Source organism: Haliotis asinina, chromosome 2 (genome assembly GCF_037392515.1).
Source record: "Haliotis asinina isolate JCU_RB_2024 chromosome 2, JCU_Hal_asi_v2, whole genome shotgun sequence".
NCBI classification, from domain to species: Eukaryota; Metazoa; Mollusca; class Gastropoda; order Lepetellida; family Haliotidae; genus Haliotis; species Haliotis asinina.
The window spans coordinates 75982667-75996281 of record NC_090281.1 but is presented as its reverse complement, the minus strand read 5'-3'; the positions used below and the strand labels follow the sequence as shown (position 1 = coordinate 75996281).

The 13615-nt window shown below is 40.5% G+C and overlaps 1 protein-coding gene across 1 annotated transcript in view; it reads right to left on the bottom strand.

The window, feature by feature from the left end:
* The window catches only part of LOC137274338 (guanylate cyclase soluble subunit alpha-2-like), a 99693-nt gene that overhangs the window by 30061 nt on the left and 56017 nt on the right, over nucleotides 1-13615 (bottom strand). The window contains exons 4-5 of the mRNA XM_067807485.1: nucleotides 7049-7728; nucleotides 5814-5993 (exon numbers count right to left, since the gene is read on the bottom strand). Coding sequence (XP_067663586.1) covers nucleotides 5814-5993; nucleotides 7049-7728 — 860 coding nt within the window. The remainder of the gene's footprint in view (nucleotides 1-5813; nucleotides 5994-7048; nucleotides 7729-13615) is intronic.

Sequence of the window (13615 nt, the reverse complement as noted above, 5' to 3'; positions counted from 1 at the left end):
AACACATTGATAAATCGTCTCTGCGTTATCGATGACGCCGCTCGGTGCGGCCAACATCGCGCTCAGCTGTTAGCGTTCACCTTCCTAATCCCTTGAGCAGGACCCGCCTAGCGTTGGACACAGATTCAAACCAGACATACTCCCTGCTCAAATACAATATCCATATGTTTTCGCTTCTTGAAGGAGATACTGTTGTATCTCTGATGGCTAGGAGTGATACTGCACATGTTGTATAGTGTCTGAGGATTGGACACGTTTTAAGGAAAGAACTCAGCGGTCATGGAGGTTCCGGACTATTATTAATTAATCGCCGATAGTACTGTACTCAATAACAGTATTGTGCATGATGACAAGGTGTGAGCTATATGCCCTGCACCAGAACTTTCAGAGACTGTCATCATGATCTTCAATCTAAGCAACTAGGATTTGAGGGGGTATGACAAGAGAGTCTGAGCACCTGGATCCGTTAGTCGCCCCCTGTAGCACGCAGGAGTTGTTGAAGACCAACAATTCTTTGCAGCGAGGGACATTAAGTGGAAAAGTAATTTGGCAACAGTTCAACTTAGTGATGGGAAGAAGAACGGATGCAACGGGCTTGCCATATTGATATGATCAAAATGACGCTAAATGGGACCATCAAATTTTGATTACATGTTCCGTTGTCTCAAATGTACATATTAAAAACGTAGACTTCATCACCTACCTTCCTTGTACTGTGACACGTAAAAATGATAATTATGAATCAACAATATGTAAAATGTGTAACAATAACATCCCAGAGGATGAAGTGTATTTTCGTTTTGTCTGTGGTGCATATTTAATACAACGAAGTGTATACTTACCAAATTTTGATCAATGTCCAAATATTATTAATTTAAAACAATAATACAACGTAATGGTACTAGTATTCTGCTAAAAGGTGTGCAGTTTATTAAGCATGCCCTCGTGGTCAGATCAAATGTGTATAAATAATGTGTAACCGTGTATATTGCCTCGTCTAAAATGAAATTTTGTATCATATGATTGTTCATGGGCTGATAGCCTACTTACAGAAATACACCCATTCTATATAAGTGAGGCTTGGATCTAAATCGAAACATATTACAGAGGATGTAAGCAATAAACTGTTCCTTTGTCATTACTACACTTTGACTCCTATCACCACAACTTACTACGACACAACTACACATGATCACACAATACACTATAAACACAAAGCGTTAGTAAAGAAACCTTCCAACGGTAACAGATATCCATCGTTTATGACATCTTGACAGTCGCAAGGAGCTTCAATCCTAACGTTTTCAAACGTGTTGGAAACCCCATCAAAAACGTTTCCAAAATTTTAGGTTTGTAAGTTTTGTTGCCAAAGTTTTCTTAAAACATTACGGAAACGTTTTCAAAACGATTTAACGACGTTTCTGTGTTTGATGGGTATACAGCGATCAAATGTAGCATGATGTTTTCTAACCCAAGGCGGCTTCCGCAAAGTGTGATACGTGGCAAAGAGTAAATTCTATAGTATTTCCAGGGAAATAGTCTATCCGTGATCTCAACTAACTCTTCCAGAATGATGCACCTAATTACGACCTGAATTTGAATGCCTATAACTAAATCTGTACTTTTACGGAGACGAGCAATAACAAATATAGCGTACGAGCAAGACGTATTATAGTTGCAAGAATCCCTGGAAACGGAATCATTTCAGCAAATAATAATCCAAGGGAAATTATGAAAAACGCTTTACGACAGACCTGTGAGGGTGCTGGATGGATGGTCCTGTCATACAGATAATCGTGACTTTAGAGCATTCACCTGATTCGACTCAGGTTTCGCTACCATTAGTTGATTCTACGACGTCGTGCCCCGTAATGTCCATATTCACCTGGTCAATGTAATTTGACGTGGTTATGTTTTTCCATTATACACGATTAATGATATATTATCCTGACATTCCTGACTGAGCTAGTATTGGTTATCTCATATTACCCGATAACATTAATGACTGACCTTTATTAGTTGCAGATCTACCATGTCGGGGATGTAATAACTTGTCACTGCGACGTCCTGCCAAAGTATTTAGCCACTGAACACAGACGATATTGTAGTACTCATTCAATTATGGTCCAACTCGCCTACTTCAGTTACGTCCTCTCATTACATGAGAACTGGACTCTCCTTAAGTATTCATCTTGAATAGACAACAAGGAAGAATATGTGATCGTTAGTACTAAGAAGAAAATTTCCTCCCCCCCTCCCTCCCCTCCCAAACCCACCGACCATCCACACGCGCGCGCACACTCAGGCACACAGACACCTTAGGAAGTTATGCTTAAATTATTCAACAAGTGGGCTCAGTACATACGAGACACTGAAAGGTTTGATTTTTATCGTTTTTCAGTTTGCATCACTACAATTTTCACCTTTTTCAACCATGACATAGATAAATTTCATGAAAATGTTATAAATATTATATTTACCAAACGTTTCGTTTCATTAAGGATAGATTTGGCACATTAAGTTAATCTGCAAAGCAATTTCGGTCCTCCGAAAGATGACCTTGGACAGAACTGCAGCTCTGGCATGTGCTACTGAACACACTTCTGAGCGGGATCGTTAGTCCACCATGTTATATGGATATGGGCCAGTCAATGGTGCATTTATCAATTTTCCATTAATGTATTTCTCAGTTTTACATTATAACGTATTCCTCGAATGGCTGCATGAAGTGGGACCTCATTACATAGGGCAGATTGTAGCAGCGTTTAATTACGGGATTTGCGGAACATCGAAGTAAGGAATAATTTATAGTTAATAACATGGTCCTAATTGTGCTACTGGCATTCGGTGGATCTGTGAAACCTGTTGTTGAGTGAGTGAGTGGGTGAGTGAGTATGGTTTTACGCCGCTTTTGGCAATATTCCAGCAATATCGTGGCGGGGGACCCCAGACATGGGCTTGTAACCATGGGGGAAATCGAACATGGATCTTTGCCATGACGAGTGAACGCTTTAACCACTAGACTTTCGTTTATATAGTTTCCCAAGAAGCCACATAAGCTTGTATAATTAATGCGTACACGTATAATGGATGTGTCTGGGTACACGGCAACCCATTCAGTGTTTACAATATATAGATTATTCGAATCATGAACGAGAGAAGCGACATGTCATAAAGCTTGTCATGTTTTTTTCAGCTATGATTACGTTGCAAAGCTGCCTTCTTTTGTTGTCGTTCACAGCAATATAATTTGTGTTCCAGGCAAGAGTAGGGCACAGGAGGTCGGGGTTAATTCTCCAAATAATAGGGAAAGAGATTGGTTGTAGGTTTACCAAAGCTCCTGACTATCACGAGGCGGACTGATCGTGGTTTCATCTTGCGGACAATTCCACAGAGCTTAGTGCAACGAAGGAAGCGATCGAGAAGTCGGCGGGAAGAAGAGACACCTGCCCGTAGAGCAGCATTATCGTTCTGAAATACGTTGACAAGCCCTTTGGATGGGTAATCGTTATAGTTAACATAGCTGTAGGCTAAAACAATACTACCAGGCTATTGCTATTTCAGGTCACAGTAATAGTACAGATCTTGGTGAAAGTGGATATGCTAGGTGGTAGACATGGAGGTTTGACAAATGGATAGAGTCTGGATGAAAGGTTGCCAATACTACTGGGAAGGTTGATTAGAAAGAACATTTTGTTGTGGCGGGGCACATGGAGGTCGAGGGATGGGGTGTTAAGAGACTCGTTTGAAAGTAGTCGATACTTTGGGGAATGTAGGTTAGGGAAGAGTGTGATGGTATAGTCTGGGGTAGATGATGCCCAGATTCTGCAGGGGTTTGTGGATGGTGGGAAGGTTAACCTGGTATGAGATGAATTGGTGGTCAGATGGGCACGCAGAGTGGGGGGATTAGAGGGCTGATTATGCATTATTAGTATATTCACATGTGTTGAATGGATGTATGATAAGCATCCCCAAATATTGTTTCAGAAGGAACGATGAACAATGGATAAATGAATAGATATAGCGCATGTGTTCTGTAAGTATATCATGACGCAGATGCCAAAGATAACACCACGATTTAATAAACATACTGGAAAATATACAGTAAAATGTTTTAGACCTATTATCCATGCCACTGGAACAAACAGACGCGGAACAGAAGAGTCTCTGAAGGACATATAAGACAAAGAAAGCTTTCTTTAAGATTTCGAAATGGGTCTCTGTTCAAAGGATAATGTGTTACCTTTTCAACAAAAATATCCGCCTTTATAATCCATGTTGTACTTGTATGTTAAACAGTCCTTCTCATATTAACATCTGCAGGTGTACAAAACCTAGGTCATTCGCACAAACGAAGAAGCACATCCAGTGAAAGGATATGTTCTGCGTTTTCGACGATGTGTTCTGCGAGCCAGAGAGCTTATTAAAAGTATGTTGTGCCATGAAATTTAATGGGAATTTCGATCTAGCTATACGTGTAACAGGGATTCAGCAGCAACCATCTTCCTTTGAAAGTTCAGGGGACTGATTGATGTAGGGAGACATGAATAAGACACCGGTTCAAGGTATATTTCTGATATATTATCACGGGGTGTGGGATGCCTTGATGCAGGCCATGGGCCACCCATGGTCACACGAAACCATAGGCACAAACCCAGAAACGTAATCCCTGATTCAAATCCATGATGACAGGATTCTGTTTCACAGAATCTGGGATGCAGCTCTGCAATGCGAAATGCGGCGCACAGCTGAGTCACCCGTGCTCCCTCGCGACGTATATGTTCATGTCAGTGAACAAATTAATGTCTCCTTAAATTACACTGAACTATGTTTACTATTACATACAACCCACGTCGGGCGCTTTGTTAAGGGGACAAGTCCTCAGGAAGCCTCCATAGAACAAGGCTCCTTGCAGATGTATGAACATTTGTATGTTTGCTGCATCTTACTCATGTTGTTATATTCCCGGCTGTTAATACGCATATATACGAGTCTATGGACAGCCAGTTTTGTCAGTTTGATTAATTTGAGATATTAAAAGAAAACATAAGATTGTGCAACCCCCATCACAGAATACTGAGTGTATAGATGTAGACGGTAAGTTCCTGGGATGTGTCGTGGTCGGCGTGCTAACCATGCAACAGTCGTATTCTGGTGCAAGACAGCTTTACACGCCGGATTGGAACCGATGCAATTTCCATTAGTTGAGATGCAGTTTGACAGAAATGCTCAATAGGCGTTGCAATCCCTTTAACGAGACATGGGTAGAACTGACAGGCCAGGGACCATTGCCCTCTGTTGCGCGAGGATCAACTGCGTTCTTGGCAGAATTAGGTATCCATGAATAAAATAATAACAAATCAGTCAATAATTAAGATTTCTTTGTATTGATCAATAGAGCGTTGTGTTTAAAATACGTAACATATTAGGGAATTATGTTAAAGATGTGGTTTTTGCAGAAGGATACTTGAAGAATGGAGAAGCTGTGGTAGCCGGACCGAAACTTTCAGTGCAATAACGGGTGTTTGGTTGAAAAGTGGACAGTTTGGTACAGTGATGAGAATGTTGACTTTGGGTGTATAGTGTTGAGTAAGTTGTGTTCATCATTACTGCTTGGCAGCTGGGAAATCTAAACATGATAGAACTGGAAGTGGCAAAAAATAGTTAGGACATATTGAGATTCATTGGTGCTTGAGGATGTTGAAATTGCAGCTCATTTCTGAAAAGGTCAAGTTACGGATGGTGGGATGACAGATACGGAGAGGTAATCATGTCTGAAGATATGAGTCTACAACATAATAGGTTCTTCTTACCTGGGCCTTGGTCTGCTCGCCAACAAGGATGACGTCTCTAGTCGCGTCGTGGATGGGAATGTCGGAGATGTAGATGCCCTTGCCAATGAGCTCATCGAGTTTCTCGACGCTGGGGGATCCAATGAACATGATGGCGTCTGATTCTGGCAGATAGATCATCTGACCTTTTACCTCCATGCTCTGATTGGGACAAAATAAAACTGAGTCACCTTTAGATGCGTAGGTAAGATAAATTGTTTCAACTACAGTTTTATTGGTTTGGCATGAAAGCAATATCATGTGGATTAATAAAATATGTTCCCCTTCCGTTAACCACTTTTGTAGAATTTTCTTGAGAGTATTTATTTCCCCTAAAATGCTGTAAATACAAGAATAAAATTTATTTGCTTTAGTTCAGGGTATACACTACAGAAAAGTCAGCTGTGTGTAAATGTAACGCTAAAGCCTTAAGTGCAAGTAAATGCACCACTGATCTCTTACCGGAACCCAAACCTACCACAACCCCAAACCTACACCTCCCCAATCAAGCCGTACCCTAAACCAAACCCCGATCCTTTAATATAAGATACCCAACGCAACGCTAACCCTCTCCCATGCCTAATTATATCTCAATGAGATTAGCCCTTGACGTGTTGATGAATCCCTTATGGGTTATTATATGAGTTTGCAATCTAAGAAATACTGGGAATGAATAAGGTATCTAAAGTTAAATGATTGAGACTCTGGACGCTAGCTGCAGGGGAGTGATTACTTCTCGTTCCACTGTGCTTATCACACTGTATTACTCTGATTCTCACACAAGGTTTTGTGTCGTATGTTTTGACTTGGCATTACACTAACGCGCTTTCAACACTGCATACGTGTACTGTCAATCACCTAGACTAGGGTAGATAAGAGAGTAAGTATTCTCCAACTGTAATGATTCAGGCTATTCTTTGTTGTCACCAAACACTGTCAAAGAGAGTCTGTACAGGTTCGTATTGAAATATCGATAGTGATACTTTATTAAAAGATACCATCTTCAACGCTGGTTAATGTCGGATCATAAAGTGATTTGGAGTTTAGACGAAACACGTACTGACAACCGTAGACTCTGAGAATCAGAGTCGTAGAATCTGAAATTCGAACTTACGGTTATTGTGCGAACATGATGCGGAAAGAGTGCTTGAGGACATTTACTGTAACGTCACTTTATGAACATGTCAGTTTAATGGAAGGATGTCGCCAGTACTCACCTTGGCGGTTTTTGTCAAAAGCAGGAAGCTGAAGTTTATACGTGACAGGAGCGCAGAAAAACTCATCTTGACTTCCGGTAGGAGGATTTCAAAGTATGTTGAGAGTTCTAATCCTTTTGTGGCCATCTCCGGCGCTATTGTCTTCATGAAGGCGCTGCCAATCTGGGTGATCTGCAGCTGACGGTCAAAGACCACGTGGAAGGGGAACGTGTGGCAGAAGGTGACCACGCCTATCTGTGAGTCGGACGGATTGGTGGAGACCGTATCTTGGATAGCACCTAGTGTAATGTTACTGTCGTTGTTGTTGATGATGGTGTTGATGATAAAGATCTGATGAGGAGATTCTGGTGAACGATGGGGAGACACTTTTATTTCCACCTCCAGCGAGAACCGAACCTTGGCTACGGCAGCAATTGTCCCCATCATCATGTACAGCAACTTACGTCGGCTGGAGTAGTAGTGAATTAACAACGTGTTGTGGTCATACTCACATCGAAAGGAGGCAGGGGTGTCACCGTGAAATTTAGGTGTTTTTCGGATATGTTCATTCAGTCCATCGACATTGCTGAAAAACTCAAACATACTGCTCCCAACCATGTGTAATTCCTTGCCGTATTCTTCAACACACAGCATGAAGTATTCCATGCCTAAACCTGCCATAAAACGGTTAACTTCCAGCCCTGCGGAAAAAGAAAGGATAATTCAGTTTACTCCAATAACTATCTAGAGTGCAAAGATGACACGCGGTTAAAAACAAGACCATCAAGTACCATTCTCCTAGGAAAAAAAGTGAACAGTACAACCACTCGTCCCCAATAACCAGTCCTCGAGCTGAGCAAGCGTGATCGGGAATCACATGGTTGTTTTTTTCTTTGTTGTTTTCTTTTCATTAAAGAAGCCAGCATTAAAATGTACTCAACTACTTAATTATTCTCAACCGCTAAATTTGTTCCACTGTTTTAGTTTTCTTTGGTTCCTGTTAACCACCGCTTTCAGCAATATTCCAGCAATATTCCAGCAATATGGCAGCAATAAAATAATCGAGTCTGGACCAGAGAACCCGATGCTCAACATGATCGGCATCGATCTACGCATTTGGTATTCGGAAACGTGTGTGAAGTAAATCGAACCTGACCACCTGATCCCGTTAGCTGCTTCTTAAGAACACGCATGGACTGCTGAAGACCAGTTCTAACTTATATCTTTACGGGTGTTTCAGTGTTTTAACACGACACAGATATATGTGCCCGGGACGCACGAATGTATAGAATGAACGCAGGAAGAGAACAATATCGCATCCAGATGTATGTTCATAATATATTCATTGCACCAAATGCTTGACAAGGTAATGTAATTGAAAATCGTTCTCAGCAGCCAATGATTTCATTACCTCACAGGCCCTTGAATAGGTCAAAGTGAGATTAGAATGATGTGCTAGTTCGTGATGCAGTCTTAAAGGTTTTGCTGCACGCATCACTTATACGTATTACCATCTTGCACATATTTCTGACAGGTTTTAACAAAGACATAATACGTTTGCGTTGGCACAATCAGCTGGGTTACGTTAATTTATGCTTGCAATCAAACGTTTAGACGCAGTAGTGTAAATATAGCCACCTACTTCATGTAACTGTTCTTAACGAAATTTTGCACAATATTCCATACTGTTTAAAGGTACTGTTTACACATGAACCTGATGTATTTTGAGACAAATTCGAAACGTCGAAAAGCTTAATGGCGTGAGTTCGACAAATGATAAAACTAGATGAAAATTGTCTAATTCATAACAACTTTACACAAAACCGCAACTTTTCACATGGATATGGTGCTGAAAACCATGAATCTGAAACTATTATCAGCTGGAATTCGTACGATCCTACACGATCATAGGCTACTGGCGTATCCATGGGAAGTAACTCTACACTGTGAACTCTTCACCTAAAACATTGGAGCCACTCGTGCTTCCTGCTTTATAGGATATTCTTGTGATCACCACAGAAACTACCACTGGATCATACGGCATGTACCAATCTGACACTGACTTCAAGTCCCTGGGACATAAACAGCTGAATCTAGAATTGGTTTTGAATATTAATGTTCTCAATTACCTAAACCTGGTACATTAGCCTATGGAACATTATTCTATTTTCTCACAGAAGGCCCAATGTGCTCACAATACACCCCGGAGTGTACATGTATCGTCAAACATAAGTGCCAATACAAAGTGTCGTTCAGCCTCCTGTAAATATAATTGTCCAATGGCACTCTAAGCATGCATTATTTATTTGGCTCTGTCCTCAGCCTAAACACTAAAATTCACTTTCAGAAAGATTCCATGTAGCCAAACGCGACCCCGATTGAATTGGATGGGTCTATATTTCTAATTTAAGCGGGATTAACAGGAATTCTGTGTAAGCTCACAGCTAAATGATTCATCACTGAAGGGTCTCGACTCATTGGCCTTTTCAACAAGTAAACTACCCCCAGGAGATGAAGGAAAGACAGCAAAAACTGTCCAGGGATTTCTGTAATTGTTCATTTCTTCCACTCTGCCGTATGTCCGCGTCAAAAGCCCTTACTGTTATGCAAATGCCAGCAAGATTGGAATATCAACAGCTAAGTGTCATAGTCAGTGTTTACACTCTCCAATGGACTTATTCTAGTACGTCTTCCTTGTTTATTGATACCCCAAACCTGTCTAGTCACTGGGACCAACAGTGCAGGGATACAGTTTGGATTAGACAAGTCGTTTTGCTTCAGTGGTCAAAAATAAACGCTGCTTTTTACCTTACTTAACACAGACATTAAAGTAAACCTGAATTGGTACTGATTAAAATAGCAATAACAACTGAAAAATACAATGTCAGGGTAAAATCTCCCGAGATTTACAGTTAAGGAAGACGGGCATTTCAATGATGCAGTCAGCAGTGATATTTTAAAAACAAATCTGGAAAAGCTAAAACTAACACTAAAATATTATGTGACCTTATTGGGAAGCGTACAAGAGAAAGTTAGCTCTGACAGTCTGATAATTCCAGACAAGTATACTGAGCCACGTAAAGGCCAATATGTTAAAAAACACAATAGAACACAGCTAACTACAGATGCACCAAATTCAATTACATTTTAACGCTTTGGTAAATGCCATGTTTTTTCAATGTGCTTACAGTTCTGATTTGAACCTTTTCAACAAACTGAGATGTTAACACTGGTGGGAACAAGTAAGTGAACCTTGATCTTTAGCAGGGATTTCTTACGCATGTTGCAAAGGGGTTGTCGCTTTTATTTAGTCCAGCGGTTTCTGAGAATGTTTCAGAAACCGCAGAAAGAACGCCGGTAAAAACAGGTCATAATATAGGCTCACTTGATTTTCAGTCATGTAGCTAAAATTCAGTTACGTTATAACTCGTTAATAGTGTTTATCAGCACACTGTGCTATGTCAAAATTGGTAATCTTAAAATCACTATGTATTTCTTTAGGTATATTTTTAGACTCCCCTGAGGGAAATTTGATTAAAAGTAAACACTTTTCTTTCAGATTTCATGGAAACATTCGCTTCAGAAGAACGACCCTTGTAATAGGAAACATCTTTTACACACAACAGGATTCCACCGGTACTGATTTGTTGTTTTGCGTTGCTAGTATTTAAAACCATATCACTAAACAAACACTGCGATCATAGACAGACCAAATAAACAAAACACCTGCAGTGTTTTTTCCTTAATGTGAGAGTAATGGAACCCATGGTTGGGGAGAGCTATAGTCGTTGTTGTTTCACTCTGTGGACATATACTCTTAAAAAAAAGAAACTTGACATGGTGAGTTTACTTTGTGAATGCATGTAACTGATTCAAATGTGACATCATTTCTCAATTACAGTAAAATCATCACTTTACAATTTCCAACATGGTTAATCAGAAAGTGTGGTAAAACCACAGTTGGTATCGAAGCCACTTATTCAGAGTGAAAATGTGAGTATCTGGTGTGATCACCATGAACATCGACAAGAGCTTGGCAGTGGTGACCCACAGAAGAAAGCCGAATGCTGTCTTGAAGAATGTTTTGACTCTTGCTGAAGTGCTGTGAGCAGTCCTTGTTGTGCCTGACTTGGCGGATTACGCTGTCGCAAGTGTCGATCAAGAGTACCCTATGGATGTTGAATGGGGCACAAATCGGGTGATCGAGAAGACCAATTTGCAAGATAACACCTCATCATTGACTGCTGGAATCCTGTCAAACACGATGTCGTGCAACGTGAGGTTGAGTATTGTCATGCTCCATGCACCGTTGACGTTGATGATGAGAACCACATAACGTTGAACTGCACTTATGGCAAAACGTCAGGTTCTCGCAGCACTGTCCGATGAGACATTCGGCGCAGTCCGAGGATTGTTGTGGATGATGTGGTTGTGGCGCTTGAACGTACATGTCTCAACCGGATGTAGCGATCCTGGGCGGAGATGGAACTTCATGTCGATCTGGCCTGAGTCTGTCATTAAAACTCCCGGTGTTCTTGTATCGGGTCCATGGGCTTGAGATGGTCTATATGGACACACTGAAGTGCCTTACCATCTCATGATACGATGCATATCCTTGTAAACGGCCGATGGCGTTGTGTTGTTGAGTTTTTGTCAGTTTTGTTTAATTGACGTGTCTATAGTGGCTTAAAGCAATGCATAAGGAGTACAATTGATGTGACTTTTTAAAGTCAACAGTCAAGGCTTCAGCTCAGGGTGATACGTAATTTCGTGATGCACCTGTATTTCATTTTGGATGAATCTTACCGATTAACTACAGACAGGAGTTAACGTCAGATTTTTATTCAACGTTTCCTTTACATGTTGGGATTCAGCATGGACTGGTTTGTGTCAAATATTTTTTTCAAATATTATTTTATCAAATATTATTTAAATGCTTCCCATGTCAAGTTCCGTTGTGTTTGAAGAACATACTTAATTTGCTTAATGTATGTTTTCCTTATGGCAATGATATTTGGAAGCCAATCAAATAACTGCTATCTATAGGGTGCTAACTCCTATGTAGCTTAACGAGGGTATTTATCATTCATCGTACCATCGATAGCGTTTAATTGCAGTAAAAAATAATGTTACTGTATAAACAGTTTCTCTACACCATTAACCTTCAGAGGGGACTATTCACGTGGTGGAAAAATGCCAATTCCTGAAGCCTAATTTCTTCCGGTTTTCTTTCAACAGGCAACAAGAGTGTATGGCTTTTCATCCACATAAAACATCCATAATCTGGATGCAGGTACGAGGATCTGCATTTGTATTTGTTGTGACGGACTGATGAAACAATGACATCCGTCTCCTGCAGGCAGGAGTACCTCTAGTCTAAAAGTACGTTAGTGGCAAGAACATTCTTCCCCCCGAAATACATCAGCATGCTTATTTACAGAGAGCGGATTCCCACTGCTACAATACACAAAGTATACATACGAGATTTTCTTTCTGCATCTTTGTTTCACAAGGGACTTTCGTAAGAATTACATCAGTTTATTGTAGACAGGAGTACTCCTAGTTCAGACTTACCTTCGTTGCAAGAACATACAACTCCCTAATAATTGCAGCATGTTCATTTCAAGACAGCGGAATGACCGCCACGACACCCAGCGTAACACTGCGAGTTTTTCATTCAGCACTTTTGTTTGTCATGACGGACTTTCGTAGTAATGACACAAGTCTATTGTGAAGAGGTGTACCTCTAGTCCAGAGGTACCTTCCCTACAAGGATATTCTTCCTCTAATAATGTCAACATGGCAATTACCAAAGAGCGGAATGACACTGCTATAATACACAATGTATAACTACTAGCTGACCCTAAATAAAATCTGGTCCCTCTGGGCTGGGTAAAGCAATTTATTCCAGATAATTGCAAAACACTGGTTTGTGTTTTTTTATTGTGACATGGCTTGTCCTATTTGTCTTCTCATTGCGCTAAAACCCAATTGCAGTCTTTCATTTCTCCAGCAACCTGGTGCGAGCGACCGTTTGAAAAGAATGAAGACAGAATGGTCGCCACATTGGCAGAAATGAACCAATTTACAATATCAGTATCTGATTGCCGCCCCGAGCGCCAATACTGACAACTACCAACTTCATGGAAATTGAAACGTACAGGGCTAGCTCGTGACACAGAAGAAGTAACGGTTTCAATGGAAAAAAAACGATACACCCAATGGCACTAAACGGCTTCTCACTGGTACATTATTGCTCTCATGTCTATATGAACGTACCGCTAACAAGATAAGAAGGACAGTTCATAAGGCAAAATAACACAATGGCCTTTTTATAAAAATAGACGAACAATGCTCACACCATTCACGAGCACATGTTATACTTCTTTCAGAAAACCCGTTTAGATTTGACTTTATATTTGACCTTTAAATATACTGATATAATTGTTAACAATAGAATTTACTCTCAACTTATTTTAGACTGTCTATTTCGGTGGGTATAGGGTTTCAAGGTTAAATGTTGAAGGCCATACGTATATGCTAGATAAGAGTGTGTTAATGAAAGACTACCAAACAGAAATGATGTCA